General features: G+C 34.2%; 3 protein-coding genes across 4 annotated transcripts; 1 reads left to right on the forward strand and 2 right to left on the reverse strand.

The window, feature by feature from the left end:
- Positions 1-1,732: 1,732 nt before the first annotated feature.
- GLIPR1L1_3 (GLIPR1-like protein 1) lies at positions 1,733-4,566 on the forward strand. Of its 2 annotated transcripts, XM_051216768.1 has the most exons (6): positions 1,733-1,880; positions 1,920-2,050; positions 2,096-2,229; positions 2,285-2,369; positions 3,850-3,953; positions 4,106-4,566. In XM_051216768.1, the coding sequence occupies exons 1-6, from the start codon at positions 1,877-1,879 to the stop codon at positions 4,437-4,439; spliced, it is 792 nt and encodes a 263-aa protein (XP_051065378.1). In that variant the 5' UTR covers positions 1,733-1,876; the 3' UTR covers positions 4,440-4,566. The 2 variants fall into 2 exon arrangements, with proteins under 2 accessions (XP_051065378.1, XP_051065377.1); XM_051216767.1 differs by having other exon boundaries at positions 1,733-2,050.
- Positions 4,567-9,670: 5,104 nt separating this feature from the next.
- MS3_00008426 (uncharacterized protein) lies at positions 9,671-10,155 on the reverse strand. Its single transcript, XM_051216769.1, has one exon. The coding sequence runs from the start codon at positions 10,072-10,074 to the stop codon at positions 9,754-9,756; it is 321 nt and encodes a 106-aa protein (XP_051065379.1). The 5' UTR covers positions 10,075-10,155; the 3' UTR covers positions 9,671-9,753.
- A 3,364-nt stretch (positions 10,156-13,519) lies between these two features.
- On the reverse strand, positions 13,520-14,811 carry MS3_00000579 (uncharacterized protein). Its single transcript, XM_051208291.1, has one exon. The coding sequence runs from the start codon at positions 14,557-14,559 to the stop codon at positions 14,194-14,196; it is 366 nt and encodes a 121-aa protein (XP_051065380.1). The 5' UTR covers positions 14,560-14,811; the 3' UTR covers positions 13,520-14,193.
- Positions 14,812-20,400: the final 5,589 nt, after the last annotated feature.

Raw genomic sequence — 20,400 nt, forward strand, 5'->3', positions numbered from 1 at the left:
GCGAGTTAGATTTTCTACGGGATGGGGACGCTAACCCCATGCCCAACCCTCCTCCTTTACCCGGACTTGGGACCGGCAGTAACTCTAGAAGAGCTACAGGCGAAGTTTTTTATATATTACTACCACAGAATTAACTAATTTTATGAATCCGGTGTTCATCTTGTTGTGTTAATGAGGTATGGTAACTTGGACCAATGCATATATGTGCCTGGTCCTACGTTGTAGCTGACTGACTGAAAGGATGAAGGATAAGGTAAATGAAATTATTGAATGTATCAATGTTATGCAATTGTCCATATTATTTGTGTTAAAAACAATAAGACTGTGGATACATAGGATATTTAGCTATGCTGTAACTATAATAAATGACTGATACTTTGAATAAATTACCCATGTGGAAATAATTTCGAACTATCTTAGAGATTTACTGACAAAATATATTTGAGACTGGATGAATACAATATCGCGAATTAACGGAAGTCAGTACCCATATTGAAACGAAAATGTTAAGTAGTGCATGTTGGGTTCCAATGGTTTTGTAAATGAAATCAGTCTATGAGGTGAAAATAAACAAATAAAACTAAGATGGATAGAGTATCATTGATTCTTACATTGCTTTAAGTCTTCATCCATATGAAGCTGAAAACTAGTCTGATCTTCTTTCAGTGATAATATTTGTAGAGGCTATGATAATGTTATTAACTAGGTAAAAGAAACACACAAACATAAATATCCAGTTGGTGGAAATTATTTCAAAAGATGAGATGTGAACTTTTAAAAATACCAGGTGGCAGCTGAAAAGGAAATTAAGAAAATACGTCGTAAGAGTCAAGCGATAACTTGGAATCTTGAAAGGAAACAAATAAGAGGAAGATCAAATAGCACACTATGTCGAGTTAAGTCAATAATTATTTGTAAGGAATGGTGAAATGTATATTTGGATAACTTGATAACAAGCAGCAAATGATCTACCTGGAGTCAAATTTTAGACCACCACCACAATTGATTGATCTCTGGATGGTGATCAGTCTCATGTGTGTCAAGTCCTTCTGAGTGCAGATCGAATGCTGTCGATCAAGTCGCAATGTGGCCACTAGTCTAGGGGACCCGACACCGCGTGTACTATGTTGAGATAAGATGGTGGTTGAAGGTAGTCAACAGAAAACCCTGATCCCGGGACTTGACACGCATGACATTGATCACCACCCAGTGATCAATCAATTGTGATTACATCTCAGTTCTACAGGAGTCCAGTCACGGTCCGATAAGCTCAATAGTAACGTCTCTGACTGCGAAGCTGGGTAACACGAGATCGAACCATTTCATTCAAGATTACAAGTAGCACAAGTCCTGGGTCCAGGGTTTCCTGTCGACTACCTCCAACCACCATCTAATCTCTCTAGGCCACCATAGCAGACATCAGAAAGATAAATAACAATTGAAATCAACTGGAAAGGATTTCCCAGTATAATGTTGGATGGAGAATAATGGTTGACCATTTATGCTCCTTGACGAGGAGTAACAAGTGTGAATAAATAAATAAATAAGTTATACAGTCATATGAATAAACTAAATAATTCAATTGAAACGATAAAAACTTTAAGTTGAAAGAACCACATGTTTGATTTCAACATGGATTGCACAAAAAAACCACAACCTAAAACGCTACATAAATTATTCTACTTATAGTGAACAAACAATCATTTTAATAGAAAGAGAACTGTCATTTCATATACATAGGCTGCAATGTAAATGCATAATGTGCCAAATCACATCATAACAGTACGGTTGTTGTGGTTTTTTTGGTTGTTTTTTTGTTTTTTTATCTCCAAAAGATTCTATAAATTGTCTGTCATCCATACTTCTCAGAGATAAAATGAGTATCTTATTATTATTATTATTATTAATTTATATAAAAGTAAACATTGTCTTCTCACAACCAAATGATCCACAACTTCAAAAACTTTTACAATATCATAATGATCTTAGACGTAATTTAACAGAATGTAAATTTGAAGGACAACCTCCAGCGAAATATCTGCCAGATCTTGTAAGTTTATATTACATCATCTATTATATGCTACATGTAAAATAGAAATGGGATAATGAACTAGCTTCAAAAGCTAAAGATTTAGCAAATGAATGTTATTTTCATCATAATGATGTGAATTTACCGCATAAATGGGAATATGTTGGTCAAAATATAGCAGGATATCAAACAATTGAACAGTAATTAACATTATTATTATTATTCTTTTCTTAATTCCTCTTAATCTTATTTTAGAGCATTCGATGCATGGAAAGATGAATATAAAGAGTATAATTATTATTCAATGAGTTGTTATGGTGTTTGTGGACATTATACTCAAGTAAATTATTACAAATAAATTAAAATTCATGATGACGTAACACATTTTACTTGGTATTTTTATTATGAAATAACTTTATATTTACTTTATTAAAGTGCTGATGAGATTGCTGTAATATTAATTAACCACTATACTGTACTATGCTATGTTCAATGTTATAGGAGTAGGTTGGAAGAAAGCTAGGGGCGGCCAGACCAAAACATGGCACAAGTCCATGAAGTCACTGACAAGTAGACTGAGTCATAATGGTAGGTGTAGACTACCTGGTTGGGGACCGCGAGATGATAGCAACCGATGGTTAGAGACCCTGAATGACATGGCTCAAAATCGTCTACAATAGCGCAGGTGTATCCACTCTTTGTGTTCTCCTAAATTCTAATCTCCAGAATTCTTCATGTTCCTTATTTTCTTTCCAAATTTATTTTACTGTATTATACTCCTTGAATAACATCTTCAAACTCTAATGTTTCCGATTACTGCTTATACTCTTACTACCTCTACCACTACTGGATTTGAATCGACAACTGCATCTCTGTGCTAATGTGATATGGCAATTCGAACTGATGTTCGAACGTACGAAGTTCTATGATGTTAGTGACTGACTGACTGATACCATACTATATATAGAGTTATTACTTGTAAAACAATTTGAGTCTTACTACACTTAAAATCTTATTCATTTATTCATTGAAATTAATGAAGTAAATGATTAGTATTATAGTGGTCATTGTAATGACATGGTCTCACTTCTAGTTAGATCTTAAATAGATACAGCTGAAGGTTTCCTTATTATTATTATTATTATTAAAGACAGATGTTTAATGTTACATCTATCCATAAGTTTAATTTTTTATCGAAAGTTACATTAACACGAGTTGGGACATCGTCAACGATAAATATATTTGCTGTCAATATCAAATTTTATTTTCTCACTGGTTATTCTTTATTTAACATTTCATATAAGTTATATGTAATTTCAATAGTTGAGATCATGAGTCAATTGAAGCTAGAACAGCATGGAAAAACCTGGAAACACTGGACGGTCGGTTCGTCCTATTGTAGGACTCCCCAGCAGTGTGCATCCACGATCTCACCTCACAAGATTTGAACCCAGGACCTATCAGTCTCGTGTGCGAGTGCTTAACCTCCAGACCACTGGGTCGGCATCCAATGGTGTTAATGTTGGAATTCAACCAATCCACGAAAATGAGTGACACATCCATCATTGTCATCAGTGAGTTACTATCTCACAACTGACTCAGATGAACTCAACCTCGCGAGGCGGGGTCCTCCAATAGAACGAAACCACCGTCAAGTGCTTTCAAATTTTCCATGGTGGTCTAGCTTCAACTGGTTCATGATCTCAACTAATGGAATTACTACATTCTCCACAAAACACCTTCTGATACTTATATATAATTGTCTATTTAAACAAATCATCTTTAAATTATCAGTTCAAAATTTTTTAAATTAATTTTAGTTAGTATGGCAAAATACTACTCATGTTGGTTGTGGTATTACAAATTGTACCGGGAATTATGGATTTCCATATGGATTATCAGTTGTCTGTAATTATGGCCCAGGGTAAATAAATATGAATAATTAATACTAATTATTGTACTATAATTTTATTCTACTAAGTATTATAATAGTAATATAAAGATGTTTCTAGTCATTAAATTTTAAAAAGAAAAATTCAATTGATACATTCCATTGTATATTATTTTGTATTTTAGAGGAAACTATGAAGGTCGTTATCCTTACGAAGCAAAATCACAAGATGAATGTTATGCTGTAACTACTAGACTCCTAAACCTACTAGACGTCCAGTTACTACTAAACGTCCGAAAACTACTAGACGTCCAATTACTACTAAACGTCCTAGAACTACTAGACGTCCTGAAACTACTAGACGTCCAATTACTACTAAACGTCCTAAAACTACTAGACGTCCTGGAACCATACCAACTCGTAAACCAGACATATCAAAACAAATACCAAAACCAAACTGGCCTGCACTTATCAGTTCATGGAGTGGATTTGCCTATTCAAATATGCTACAAGGAATAATAACAAAAACATGTATTTGTATTCAGTGAAAATTCAAAATTACCCAAAACATTTAATATGTCACTGTTCTGTGTATTAACCATATTGTATGTTTTAAATGAAAATATAAACATTATTGAAAGAGAGACATTTTTTTCTTTTCTAAAACAATAACTGATTTTCAGTAACCGATTACGAGTGTAAGTCTTTATTAAGAGATGATTTAGTATAAATGACTTGAAACCTTAGTAACTCAGATGTATTCAACTATAGCTATGGATTAGTGTTAAAGTATCTTAAAAAAATAGTAACGATATTACATTGACTATAAAATCGACGGTGAAGTAAAGAATGTAGACCTAGTGTATGTGACTTACTTCAGATTGTCTTTAAGAGAGTAGATGCTTGTATAAACACATCTCAATATTTGAATGAAATCATCTATGATTAAGCAATGATGTAGTTAAAATGTATCTGTCATTCTATGTAAGTGAAAAAGAAAACAAACTTTCATCAGTTGTCAGTTTATTTAGACATGCTGGGGTTGAAGCTATCACGAGTTCACTTAATCTGCGAACGAGAACAAAGACTTGATGACCAAAGAGTAGTAAGCTAGCTATTGATGCGTCCCAGCCCCGCTAACTAGAGGGAGAAGTCCTAGCTTGGAATGGGGAAGTATATTCTGCAAACAGCCAGAAACGAGCGATAACAACAAATACAATTAAAAATGTATATATACAGTACAAAACCGTCTTTGGGGAGAATTACCAAATAGCATACTAAAAGACACAACGGACCAATAGCATTTAAGATATTTCCCAGTGGGAAATAAAACATGAAGGTGACAAGAGCGCCTTAGGTGCGAAAACAGAGAAATTCAAATTTTCTAAATAAAATTACAAAACTAGGTCCTTTCCCAAGTGAGTTCTGGGGATCTAACGTCCCCAACAAGACACAAGTTCAACATAACATATAATTACCCTATCATATACTCAAAATAAATCAACATTTATGTCAAATAACTATTCAAAAGTGTAGCTATACCATTGGTAACATATAATCATGCATGAGTTTATCCTAAATATTACTCGTTAATCATTTAACTTCCAAGTTAAGGTAGGTCAAACAATAAAGTTGAGTATGAATTACCAAGTAGATAATCTACTAAAAAATATATTACATATTAACATGGATATCAGTAGTAATAGTTGTTACTAGGAACTTGTTACAAAGGTGTGATCTTTTATAAATATCTTCATGAACATGTATATTGAAAGTGAACAATTGATTGAATAATTTTACCGAAATGAAGTTTCATATAATCTAAATTAAATTACAACGGAATATCTAACTAATATTGAATCAGAAGGGGTTTTGTGGAGATAATAATCATCTGCTCACTAGTGACTGACTTCAAGAGATACTCCCGGAGTTTTAGTGAGAAGCCGTTACCGGTGGAGTCCAACCAGGTCTCTTGTGAGATATCAACTCACTGAAGACAATGGTGTACGGTGGCGCAAATTCGTGGATTAGTTGAAGTTAGACATTACCACATCTTGGATCCCGGCTCAGTGGTCTAGTTAGTTAAGCGCCTGGCGCGAGACTGACAGGTCCTGGGATCAAATACCACGGGGTGCGGAGTCGTGGGTGCGCACTGCTGAGGAGTCCCATACTAGGACGAAACGGCCATCCAGTGCTTCCGGGTTTTCCATGGTGATCTAGTTTCAGTTGACTCACGATTTCAATCAGTAATATTGAATCTTTAATTGATATTTCAATCATCTTCAATATATTGCCTTTCTGGATGGTTTTAAACTGAAGATCAATGACCTAAAGATCTCTTTGTTGTTCAACAAGTTACCATAGTTTTAGATTCTACTAATGAAATACTCCTAATATCCATTTACTTTAAGAATTTAGAATACACATGACTTTATCGTTTTCCATTGAAAAACTGCTCATTAACTTCTGAACTTAAATACGCTTTACTAGTTACATTATTATAAATGTGCTTTATCAGAACTTAACATATCCCTTACCTCAATCTTTGTATATAGACTTCAGAAGGAATACTGACTTATAAGGTAGTTGGATATAGTTTATAGCAACAAAAAGGACTTGAAATAGATTATATTTGCCACTGCTTATTATTCAAGAAGTTAAGAAGACCAAATTTTCAGGTTAAAGAGGATATCATCTGGGTCAACGCCGTCAGATCACATCACTGTGCTCACAATCTAGGGAATAGTCAAATGGTAGATGAGTGTTGTTCATGGATGAACACTTCTGTCTGAGATTTGGCTCAATTATCCACTGGACACACAAATATACTAACGAGTTAGTATGTATCTTTGATTCGATTGCCAATACAGCTTCTTATTCTGTCTTTATCTTCTCACTCAACTAACGGGTTAGGATTGCTTATAGGTAGCATACGTATAAGTATCAAAATCGAACTGATGTTTGGCTTAATATACTAGTATTTAAGCTTGCAGAATGTTTACGAAGATCTGTTCATATATTTTCTTACATTATCCATTCTAATGACCATCTAACAAGGTTTTCATTCAAATGTACGACAAGCATTATAAGCAAAGATGAATGGTGGCTAGCAGTAGAGTCCAGGACGCGCGTTTCGCCCTGTTTCGGACTCGTCAACAAGATGCACTTGCATCCCAAAGTTGATGTTCACTCTGAGACCCAATACCATTCGATTCAAACGCTATCGACTTATCCACTTACCCACCAAATTTTGAAAGTCACTAACCTATGCAATTTGAAGATTTAAATCATTTTTGTATTGGTTGTTTGAATCTTCCCATTGATGATATGACAAGTCCCGAACAGAAGAAAACGAGCTTCCTGGATTCTACTGCTAACGATTATTCATCTTTGCTTAAAATGATTTTGACTGAAAGCAATATGGAGACAATCTACACAGGATGCTTATATGCTAATAAGAAACTGGTTAATTGAAGTCCTAAACATCATTTGGAAGATTCAAACAAACAATACGATATTTTTAAACTTGATATTCAGCAAACATTTGTTTACTTTATTCAAATATAATAGTAATAATTTAAAAGCAATATTTAGTTGATTATTAATTTTCTATGGAAGTTTGCGTTCTTCAGCATCACTTATAATCGAACTGAGTTCAATTTATTATCTTGTGTAACTACTTCATAAACACTGATGTGCCACCTTGAAACAGACGGCGTTAAATTTCGAAAAAACAAAACATATATGAAGGTTCAAATGAAATTGCATTTGAAATACATTAGTAATGATGAGAAAAGTAATCATATATTCAAAATATATCGTTCAGACCAATGAGGATGAGTGTTACTTATTTGCATACTTAGGCCTGTTACTCCTAATGGAGCATAGGCCGCCAACTAGCATTCTCCAACACATTCTGTCCTGGGCCTTCCTTTCTACTTCTATCCAATTTATCTTCATTCTTCTCACGTCTATCTCCATTTCTCGGCGTAATGTGTTTCTTGGTCTTCATCTCCTTTTTTGGCCTTGAGGACTCCATGTGAGGTCTTGCCTTGTGACGCAGTTGGGTGCTTTCCTCAATGTGTGTTATATCTACTTCCAGCTTTTTTTCCTGATTTCTTCCTCCGCTGAGATCTGGTTTGTTCTCTCCCATAGCAGGTCGTTGCTGATAGTGTTTGTCCAACGGATCTGATGTATTCTGCATAGACAACTATTAATAAACACTTGTATCTTCTGGATGATGGCTTTTGTAATTCTCCAAGTTTCCGCTCCATACAGTAGAACTGTCTTGACATTTGTATTGAGGATGTGTGTACTTATCCAATAAACATGACAAAGTATAAGACTTTTAAATAAATCTTCTAGACTACATGAAATGAGAATATTTGTGAAAATGATAGGTTGGTTTCACTGATATATAGAGTACTAGCACGTATTTTGTAGTGTACTACACAAAGTATAAACATTCAACATAGTTTTTTTATTCTATTGTACTAACAGTTTATAATTCATATGTTTCAGCAGGTTTATCTGTTTCAAACTTAGCTATCACGTTCGAGTGTCAAATTGTGCTTATAATTGTAGAATCTAACGATAATTTTTATAAAAAGAATTGTTCTTTTTTATAATGGTTGTTTTTTTTTATAAAATGGGAACTCCTAGAGTTCTAGTGAGAAGCCGCGACCGGTGAAGTTCAGTCCGTGTTAAATGTGAGATAGTTATCCAGATCAGAAGTGTTGTGCAAGATCATGGATTGACTGAAGTTAAACATTGACAACGTTGGATACCAGCTCAGTGATTTGTAATTTAGAGATCCCCGCACGAGACCGAAGACCGTGGGTTCGATTCCTACATACGGGGTCGGGATGCGCACTTCTGAGGAGTCCCACACTAGGACAAAATGGTCGTCCGTTTCATCCAAATTTTCAACCGTGAGCTAGCTTGGGTCGACTCATGAATCCAACAGTGAAAATGGTAATAGTTCGAAAGAAGAATATTTAGTAATCGATTTCAAGTTGTGTGAAAGCGATTTTGATATTCATTATGTATTTTAAGGAGACAACCAAAACTTGAATAAGTAATCGTTGTGTATACGTCTACGATTCATGGTCGATATGCTAATCTGACGATATAATGAAACAGCTTATAGAGTTTTCAATCAGTGGAATCCACAAATATTGTTTTTCATGAGCTCGATGGAGATGAGTGGAAATGATGATTATTGCGCCTTCTTTTATATGTATCAATTTAACTATATATATTGAGCAACTTGAGTCCTCCAATATTTTAAGAATTCATACGTATTTTCTTAATAAAACTTTTCAGAGTGATTAATTGTTGAGACTAAGACTATAAACGGTTTAATCTTACCATCGACATTACTTAAATAATTCGGCTTGCTACCCCTCGTCGAGCAGCATGGGCCGTCCACCAGCATTCACCAACCAACTCTGTCCTGAGAAATCCTTCTCAGTTGGTTCTAGTTGCTAGTTATCTTTTTTCGTGTCTGCTTCCGATTACCGAGGTAGTGTGTTCTCTGGTCTTCCTCTTTTCCGTTTCCATTCAGGATTCCAAGTTACAGCTTGCCTCGTGATGCAGTTTGATGATTTCCGTAATGTATGTCCTATCCATTACCATCGTCTTTTCGTAGTTTGCTTATAATCAAACATCACCAATTGTCCCAACATTATTTAATTGTTTTGTAATCATTATTTCATAATTCTTGTATTAATAATACAAAATAAACTAAATTTCATTACAATTCTATGTATTTTGTATACAACAAACGTCATTTTGATTTATTTTCAAAGTTGAATTCATAAGTCAATCTAAGCTAGACCGTCATTGAAAAGCTGGAAACATTGGATGGCCGTTCCGTTCTAGTATGAGAATGTTCAACAGTGTTCACCCACAACTTTCGTAATGAACGGAAACACAATGTCAGGGTCAACCAAATATATATTAACCCTAAGTTATAGAGTTCTTCCATAAAATGTGAAAACCACACATTCAATACTTCATTTACAAATCTTTCATCGAATGCCTCAAGTTTCATCATTCCTCTGTTACCATAACAATTATTATCTAATCCACCTTCTCTTTGATTCAATCTTGTCAACCTTCTACTGCCAGGCATTCTAATTCTAATTATCATTATATACCACTTATTACTGACAGCGATAAGTAGTATACACAACACTTTAATTTATCAATTCATATTACACCAAAATGATGTAATTTGAAAAAAAACTATGGAACCAAATATATATATATATATATATATATATACTCCATACATATGTGATGTTTGGCTTCTAACATTTTCTAGAACCTAGCAACAACAACAAAAAACAAAAAAATTATTGATGATTACATAATCACCACCCATTACTAAACTATAATTTCTTAATATTAAGATTTTTGTATTTAAAAAATAAAATACACTTATGTTTGTTTACAATTTAGGTTGAATGATAAATAGACGGTCTTACAATATACTTTTTTTCATTTTTCTAAAAAGACAGTAAATGTGATGATTGCCAAAATGGTAATTCTATTCCAATATCATTATGATCATAAATACAATGATAAACTGATCAACATAACATATTCAATCTATATTCAATGTTCAGTGTAATGGTTAACTATAGTGGGGATGATTTAAATCCTACAAGTGTTGTAACTTGTGAACCTGTATGCCCTGTATATTGGATAACGCAACAATAACGCCAATCAGAGAGCAGAGAAATTATCGATTGAACCGGTGATGCATAAAACACGTGCGAGCAGTCTAGAGTCCTGATTAATCTCGCTTCCTGTCTAGCCCAGTCAGTGAAGTCCAGAACACCAATCTCAGCCTGTGCACTATGAATCTTTATATTTCAAACATACTCGGTCTATATGCCAATCAAACAGACCACATCGTACCATAAAATAGAAAATAACATCTATACAAAACTTGGCCAAATGTGGCTGTGAATGTGAGAGGCAGTGACTAATAGACAGGGCAAAATTCAAGAATGGTAAATCGTATAATAATAGTCTATGGGTCAAATTAAAGCTTATTATAAGAGCAACATGAATATGAACAGTTTAGTTACATAACAATTATACGATAAAAATATACTCATAGTATTGGTTCATAAATGGATCCCAAAAACTACCATTAGTTATTCTTATTGGAATATAACAACAAGAAATATTAATTCTCTTAAAAATTCAAGTATATCATCCTGATAAGTAAGAACTAAGCAGGAAATCAAAAAGCTTTGATTCCCTTATGTTTATCATCAATTATTTAACATTGAAATAACATATCACTTGAACTAATGACTATATTGTAATTTGATCGATAGAACTAGATATACGAGACATTAGTTATTATGGTTTATGCTACTGATGTTGTCAGACATAAGTAGTATGTAACACTAGTCAGAAATGTAAAAACTGTCAATAGAAAGCTAAGATCAAGTTGAAAAGAAATAGAAAGGGACATAGAAAGGAATTATGAACTTGAAGAATCAGACAGAATGTGTTAGGTCTTGGTAAACATAATGAATGGTAACTTTGGGATCCTTTTATGAACCAATATTAAACGTAAATTTTTATCGTATAACTGTTAAATAACTAAACTATTCATATTCATATCCCTTTTATTATAAACTTTATTTTGACCTTTGAATCATTATTATACGTTTTACCATTCTTGAATTTTGCCCTGTCTATTAGTCACTGCCTTCCGCATTTACAGCCACATTTGGCCAAGTTTTGTACAAATGCGTATTTTCTATTTTATGGTACGATGTGGTCTGTTTGGTTGGTATATAAACTCAGTATGTTTGAAATACATGATTTATATCGCGGAGACTGAGGCTGGTATTCTGGACTTAACTGGCTGGGCTAGGCGGAAAGCAGGACTAATCAGGACTCTAGACTGCTCGCACATGTTTTACGCGTCCTTGGTCTGATCAGTAATTCACCGCTCCCTAATTGGCGGTCACAAGTTATAACAGAATGTAAAGGACTAATAATGTATTTTTGCAAATGAATTATTTAATGTATGGCTTTTATATTTTACCAAGGTATTCCGTAATTCTGTATTTAACAATTAATTGGTTGTCCCCATTATGTGTACTCGTTCATTACATTACTAGTCATAGATTAGTTAACAAAAATAACAAAATAACCAAACATTCAATTATAAATTCACTATAGATTATTTAAAACTAAGTACTACTACTTAAAACCATATCATTTCGAGTTATTTCTATGCAAACGCCACGGATACAAAACTTTTTATACCGTGATTTCAATTGTGACAACTAATAATAATAAATTACTGGTTGTCTAACTTTTCAATTCATATTAATTAGTATCAGAAGGGGTTTTTATGGATATTGTAGTAATTTGATAGTTGAGATCGTGAGTTAATTGAAGCTAGACTACCATGGAAAACATGGAAATACTTGATGGCCGTTTCGTCCTAATGTGGGACTTCTCAGCAATGCGTATCCTCGATCTCGTCTCGTGAGATCCGAATCAAAGACCTATCGGTCTCACACGCAGTTTAACTTCTAGACCACTGAGCCAGACGGCATCCACGAAATTGAGCGACACATCCACTATTGTCTTCAGTGAGTTACTATCTCACAAAAGACCCGATGTAACTTCACTGGTCATTGCTTTCCACTAGAACTTCAGGTTTTCCATGGTGGTCTAGCTTCAATTAACTCATCTTAACTATCGAAATTCATAAAAATAAATTAATCATATTAGAATAGATAAGGAAAAGTGATTTCCCTAGTAGACATATATATGTAATAGAGTAAAATTATGTGAATGCAATGTAAAATACAAAAATAAACGAAATTGTATATCATTACATTTATAGTGTAATGTGTGCTACTTATGCTGACAGATATAAGTTGTATGTAACCATAATCGGAAGTAGGATACCTGCCAGAAGATTAATACATTAAAGACAGTAGGAAGTGAAACAGATAGTAATTGGAATAATAACATAATCGGCAAATCATGATGAAGTATGTAAAACACAATTGAAGATGTTCAAATTATGTATTTATTATATAATTTTCATATTTTACAAAGCTCCTGTTATTCCTCCAACATAGTAAATTAATCAACTATTTTTGTGATTAGAAATATGCATTTCATTCCTTATGAAATCGAAGCATAATTGTGTGATATATGTTCTTCAGATGATGGGGAAGATTTATAGCTCAGGTGAATGATTTTGATGGAGTTTTGTTCTCTGAGCTAGATGGTTTGTTTCTGAAGCTTTCATCGTTCTTCTGAACGATATCATCAGCACAAACTTCGGTTAGAAGTAAAGTATTCGAATTTCTCCACATGTGGTTCACAGCTTGTCTTGTACACCTCGATGTTGATTGGTTCTTGTTGACTTTAAACATATCATTGTTTACTTCTTTGCTTTGGTTATATCACCTATTGGTTTGACTTTTGTTCCTGTGCTTGTGCATAATTTCCTTGATTGGGTGATAAATTGAATCGATTTCAATGTGCTTGTTGATTACTGATTGACCTGAGTGACAAGCTTTTAAAAATTCTCTATCCAAAAACTCCACATTTTTCCAGTCGAATGCGTGTCCGCAGTTGCCCATGTGCATTGACATAAATGAGGACATGTCATGCCGTTTGACTGCTTATTGATGTTCATGCAGGCGAAGATGAAGAAGGCGTCCACTTTGTCCGATGTAGTGTTTTTCGCAGTTGGCAGAATTTATTTTGTAGATGATGTTTGGTTTGTCTTCTTTTGTCATTCCAACCTTTGGTTTGCATAGGATAGATTGTAGTGATTTTTTTGGTTTTTGTGCAACACCTATTCCGAAGGTTTTCAGCAATCATTTTATAGTTTCTGATATGCCTTTTATGTATGGTAGGGTGATCCTTTTGTTGATTTCTGCACTTGACTTTTTTCTGATGATGCATGTGACTGGTAATTTTTGATGAATTTGATTGCGATGCCGCTCTTTTGAAAAATGGTCTTAAGGTATTTTCTTAATTTTTTCGTGCTGCAAGTGCGCTTCAATGTGTCCTTGCCCTCTTGAACAAAGTTTGCACGCAGTTGATTTTGTGAGCTCTTAGATTGTTGCTATTATAGTTGATAATTTGATCTGTATGTGTCGGCTTCCTATGAACTTGAGTCTCCAGTTTACCTGTGTCGTTTCTGGTGAATAATACATCCAAGAATGATATTTTGTGGTTTGATTCCTGTTCCATTGTGAACTTGATTTCATCGAAGACGTTGTTGATCAGCCTGTAGGTGTTTTCCAGTTAATCCTTTTTGGCGGTGACGAATGTGTCTTCCACATAACGAACCCACTGGTAAGATCGAGGCTTCTAGTCTCTGCACCACTGCTTCTGCGATGAGTCCTGATATTGGTGATCCCATCGGTGTCCCTTTCGTTTGTTCGTAGATTTGGTTGTTGAATTGAAAATGTGTTGTTAAGCATAAATCGATGAGTTCTAGTAAACTTTGACTTTGAAGCTTTGTGTACTTAGCGAGATTCGCGTCGTTGGTGAGAAGCAGGAATGGAGTTTGCTTTACTAAGCTTGGTTGAACTGAGGTGAATAACATTGTTACATCGAAGGATATCATCAGTTCGTCGTTGTTGATTTGAATGTTCTTAATCTGATCAAGGAATTGTGTGGGGGATTTGATGAAATGCTTGGATGAATCCACTAAATGTTTTAATATTCGTGGAATTTCGGTTGACAAATTGTATGTTGGCGTTCCGGGGAGTGCTGCAATTGGACGTAGTGGGATGTTTGGTTTGTGTATTTTCGGCCTACCATAGGATTGAAAAAGCACTTATCCATTAGATTTCATTCTCCACTGATCTTGCTTTGTTATATCTCCTGTTATGATGAGTTTGTTTAATGCCCTGGAGATTCGGTTGTCTAACTTTTTGATTGGATTTTGTCCATCGGTTTGTATATACTCTCATCCTCAAGTAGTTCCTCGGCTTTCAACAATATTTTTCTCTCTAGATATCTAGTTATATTGTAGTGAACGAGAACACACAATCGGAAACAACCAAACATATTTTAATGCAACATCACAGAATAAATTGGTAAAATCTCAGAACCATATAGTAAGTACTACATTTGCAAAATATTTATCAATTGTTTCAGGCATTGTTGTTCCTTTCGTTTCCATACCAACCACTCTCTGTTCTCGTTCTCTTCTCTTCTCTTCAACTTTCTCAACCTTCTACCGTCATCCCTATGGATTAAACAAATATGAATTTGATTACTGTTCATTATTCAATCAAATTACATAAAATATACTAATCAAGGTACAGATCGTTTCAAATTGGTATATTCAACTGTCACAATAGTTTGAACAGAATGAAAAGGCATAGTTGTAGATGACTTTCTGTTTACATAAAACCTAATTAGATGACATCTTTCTAATAATGAATGTAATATTTATGATCATTGAAGTCTATTTTACTCCACTTTCTTGTTAATACAAAACTACTTTTTTTTAAGACCATGTTACCTGTACTTTGGTCTTTTTTCTAAAATGAAAGTTAACTAATCTGTTCACACTTTAAAATAAGAATCAGTCAACATATTTAGCTGTCAAAACAAGGCATACATAGAGGTTTGACAATGAAAATATAGAATTCTGATGTTTTACTTGTTTCTATGACGTTATGATAATGATAAAATGGCAGAATAAAATTATCTTTGTTAATTTTGATATACTATGATGTATGCTAATGATGTCAACAGATATAAGTAGTATGTATCATCAAACGAAAGTGAAATGCATGGTGACAGATGGTTAAGAAAATTGAAGAAAAGTGAATGAGAACAGAGAATAATTGATGTAGAGATGAAAGAACAATGAAGTCTGGTACGATTGATTGATATTTTGCAAATGAAGTAGTAGTAGTAGAGGTAGTAGTAATAATAGTACTAGTACTAGTAGTAGTAGTAGTAGTAGTAATAGTAGTAGTAGTAATAGTAGTAGTAGTAGTAGTAGTAGTAGTAGTAGTAGTAGTAGTAGTAGTAGTAGTAGTAGTAGTAGTAGTAGTAGTAATAGTAGTAGTAGTAGTAGTAGTAGTAGTAGTAGTAGTAGTAGTAGTAGTAGTAGTAGTAGTAGTAGTAGTAGTAGTAGTAGTAGTAACGATTATGATTCATGATGGCAGGTTTGACGAAATTAAAAATCTGTGATAAGTTTAAAATATTCAGAATCTGAAGTCCGATAAAAACTGATCTCATCTAATCTTTTACGTGTTTAAAGAAGTGTCATGTCTAACATCACAAGTATTGCATGAACCCTAACTAAGTAGTCTGGAATTAATAAGCTTATTTAGCGTTATATTGTTTTGATTTTAATGCATGTTGACAGTTATGAAGAGAAAGACGTACAATACAATCATGATAAAAATTTATACTAACGTAAAGATCCAATGTTAAGATGTTCTATCTTTCAATGATACGCCATAATATTTAATTCCTACAGACTGATAATCACATAGTTGAAATTAAATCTACTGTAAGGAGTGTAAGCTATGTTTAGTTAAGTGGTTAGGTCGATAATGTGATGGCGTTTGAAGTTAACGGTACTGGGTTCGAGTCCCAGAGTGTACGTCGACTCTGAGATGTAAGTACATCCATCTGACTAGTCTCAAATAGAACGAAACGCGCGTCCTGTATTCCACTGCTATCCACTATCTGTCATCGCTTAAAACGAGTGTCTATGTGTTCACACTTGGTTATAAATCACTTCTTTCTTCCACTAGCTACATGTCAGATAATAACAACAAATGGGTTTTTTATTTATTGATTTCTATAATGTATTCCAAATAAACCGTGTTGAATATTTAGCAATCCATTAGTTTATCATTTGTTACGTAGTCTTGATTGTAATCACTAATCTATTAACATTTATACAATTGACAATATTCAATAATTAATTTAGCATATTCATTCACCCTTAAAATGAGTATGGAAACAAGCGTATTGTCTTAAATTAACTGTGACAATATGTTAGTTCCCATCTAATACATCAGCATTGCTTAAGTAATCAAATCATTTAATTGTATATATTCTAACTTGTGACCGCCGATTAGAGAGCAGTGACTTATCGATCGGATCAATGAAGCGTAAACCCGTATGAGCAGCTTAGAGTCTTGATTAGCCCTGCTTTCTGCCTAGCCCAGCCAGTTAAGTCCAAAACACAAGTCTCAGCCTCTGCGATATGAATCATACATCGAACGAAAGCTTATATTCTGTAGAATAGATAAGGGACAAAAATAAATGTTAGTGTTTTACAAGCTTTGCATAAAATGAAATAACGTCCCAAAAAATAGCTTTCGTAGTTTGTCAGGGCTTCTTATTTCCCTGTTCACATCAGTATATGTTTAATGACCCTCATCCTTTTTTAGATTTTTAGATATAACTAAGTAACGGATGAATGTAAAATTTTCTTAATATACAAAACCTTTCTATTGTTTCATTCATGCTGAGTAAAATGAAATGAACTTGTTCACAGTTTTATGATTAGACAGATATGTAAGACCATGTCAAACTTATACTGAGCACTATACGATTTAAATACACCATCAACTAATTCATATATATCTATTAGAATCTGCAAAGATATGCAAAGCATTTAAAATTGGTTAACTACTAAACAATGACCAAAGTTATGTTTCTCTGATCGGATCATACCGATCACATTACAGTGTAGACACTAGTTTGAGTTATTTCATATAGTGCAAAATGAGTTGAGATGTTAAGTAGTTGGAAGTAAAAAGAATAGGGTTTAGTTTTCAACTACTAAATAATAAATTATCCAGTAATCTGTTAACGATATAATCCTTAGATCAATCTTTTCATAACATATCGTCGGTAATTTTGAGTTGCTATATTGATTTTTTGAAACCTAACCTGCATACCTAAAACTGTGAATACCCCTTCGGTAGAATTGTGATAGAAACAGTTTAGCTAAAGTAAATGACTATTCAGGAACAAGACGTTTTCCAATTTCGTTAATAATTATTGATTTCTTATGTAGAACTGTCATCATAAAGGTATTTTTTTAAAAATATGGTTAAAGTATCGTTTATTTCCTTACGTGTCACATACAAGATTATAATCTTCAAAGTTTGTCTATTACAAATATCACAGATCCTGATTCCTTGAAAACTTTGAAAATAAGCAAGGAGAACCTTATTTGCAGAATAACAAATTTATTATATTTCAAGGCTTGCCGTCAGTGACAAACAACCTAAATTTACAATAGAAATATTAATAGAAATGTTAATATGTATCTTAATTAATCATAGATGCAATGAGTAAACAATTAATGTATGTCAATAGTTGAAAACATGAGTCAATTGAAGCTAGATCACCATAGAAAACCTGGGAGCACTGGATGGCCGTTTCGTCCTAGTATGGGACTCCTCAACAGTGAGCATCCACGATCCCGCCTCGCGAGATTCAAACTCAAACCGTCAAGTGCTTCCAGGTTTTCCATGGTAGTCTGGTTTCAGTTGACTCATGATCTCAACTATTGAAATTACTATATACTCCACAAAACCCCTTCTCAAATTAATGAATGTCTCAAAAGTATTTCGAAATAACTATCAAGGGGGTTATATCACTTTTACTCCGTTTTAAGGAGACCATTATCATCAAGCGCTCTCGATTTGACCTTTGCATATAGAAAGAGGGTGTGATAAACCTGTCAATGCCATGGTTAGATAGTTATGTTATTTTAACGCATATCAGTTACATTATATCTTTAATATGGTTTATAACTGTCAGCAAAAAACCCTACTGACATTCATTCAAGATGTTAACTTTGTTTTTATTTAGATCATGAACTGGTCAATACTAGACCACTATTGAAAACCTGAAGGCAACGGACGACCGCTTTGTCTTAGAACGGATTGGAAAGCTCGTTTGGCTTTTTTCAACTTATCACCTATGGCGAGGGCGCGGCAGTTCGTTCTGTTCTAATTTTCGGCTGAGAAACATGGCCATTAACAGTTGAAGATACTCGTAAGCTACTAGTATTTCACCACAGATGCCTTAGAAATATTGCTGGCGTCTGCTGGGATCACCGGGTAAGTAGTAGTGAGGTTAGACGCAGGGTATTCGGGGGCGATGGCAAATCAGTTGATGAAGTTGTGAATCTTCATCGACTGAGATGGTTAGGCCACTTGTTACGTATGCCCAAACACCGATTACCACGACGTGCAATGCTAGCCGGTGCTGGAGATGGCTGGAAGAAAATTAGGGGTGGCCAAACCAAAACGTGGCATCAGTCCACAAAGTCACTAACTTCTAGTCTGAGCCATGTTGGTAGATTCAGACTACTTGGTTGGGGTCCGCGTGACTATCGTAACCATTGGTCGTTGACTCTGTGTGACATGGCTCAGAATCCATCACAATGGCGTTGGTGTATACACTCTGTGTCTTCCCTTAAACTATGAGATGAAAATTATTTCACATATTTCTTTCTACGAACTAATTCTTTCTTCCTGTACTATGTCTTTATATGCAATCTTTCTTTCCAATATAACTACCACTGGATTTACTGCTTCTATGAATTCGGTGTTCATCTTGTTGTGCTAATGGGGTATGGCAACTTGGACCGATGCATGTATGTGCCTGGTCCTACGTTGTAATTGACTGACTGACTCGTCCTAGTATGTGAATCATCAACAGCGTGCATCCACGATCCTAGACGCGGAATTCCAACCCAGAACTCTCGTTTCTGTGCGCGAGCTCTTAACTTCAGACCACTGGATCGGCATCCAAAGTTGCTAATGTCTAACTTCAACTAATATACAAAATTGTGTGACCATCTTACATTGTTTCAAGTAGATATTTATCTCTACCTGACATACAACAGCCCAGTGATCTAGTTGACAATGATCTTTGTAAAACGAAGTAAAAGTTGTATAACACCCTTGTTAATTATTTTTGAAATACTTTTAAGACGTTTAATAATTGTTTACTCATCTCACCTATAACTCCGCCTGTAGCTCTTCCAGAGTTACTGCCAATCCCAAGCCCATGTAAAAGAGGAGTTTTAGGCATAGGATTAACGACCCCATCCCGTAGAAAACCAACTCGTTATAAAAAAACGCTCTTGCGTGAGGAGCAACAGGCATAACTAACTAACTAACTAACTAACTAACCAACTAACTAACTAATCGTACCTATAATTGATTATGACATATATTAACCTTTTCATAATAATATTTCCGTTGTCAATTGAAGCTGTTTATAACTGATAAGCAGATTAGAACCATAACATACTATCTTAATGAAATTGGCATCTGTTATATGATTTCAATAACCGAAACGTTGTATAATTGGTTAATCATTTACTTCATTAATCATGTGACAAACAATCTCTGTAGATATATATAGACGTTAATTGATAAAGTATATTCATTATTGGAGTATT

Source organism: Schistosoma haematobium, chromosome 6, assembly GCF_000699445.3.
Source record: "Schistosoma haematobium chromosome 6, whole genome shotgun sequence".
In the NCBI taxonomy this organism is placed as follows: Eukaryota; Metazoa; Platyhelminthes; class Trematoda; order Strigeidida; family Schistosomatidae; genus Schistosoma; species Schistosoma haematobium.

Bases quoted from the DNA above. Each gene is read 5' to 3' on its own strand.
- MS3_00008426 (XM_051216769.1), bottom strand. From the start codon at position 10,074: ATGATAATTAGAATTAGAATGCCTGGCAGTAGAAGGTTGACAAGATTG.
- MS3_00000579 (XM_051208291.1), bottom strand. From the start codon at position 14,559: ATGATATCCTTCGATGTAACAATGTTATTCACCTCAGTTCAACCAAGC.
- GLIPR1L1_3 (XM_051216767.1), top strand. From the start codon at position 1,877: ATGAGTATCTTATTATTATTATTATTATTAATTTATATAAAAGTAAAC. The intron at 2,051-2,095 runs GTAAGTTTATAT...CATGTAAAATAG, and splicing joins CGAAATATCTGCCAGATCTT to AAATGGGATAATGAACTAGC. The intron at 3,954-4,105 runs GTAAATAAATAT...TTTGTATTTTAG, and splicing joins GTCTGTAATTATGGCCCAGG to AGGAAACTATGAAGGTCGTT.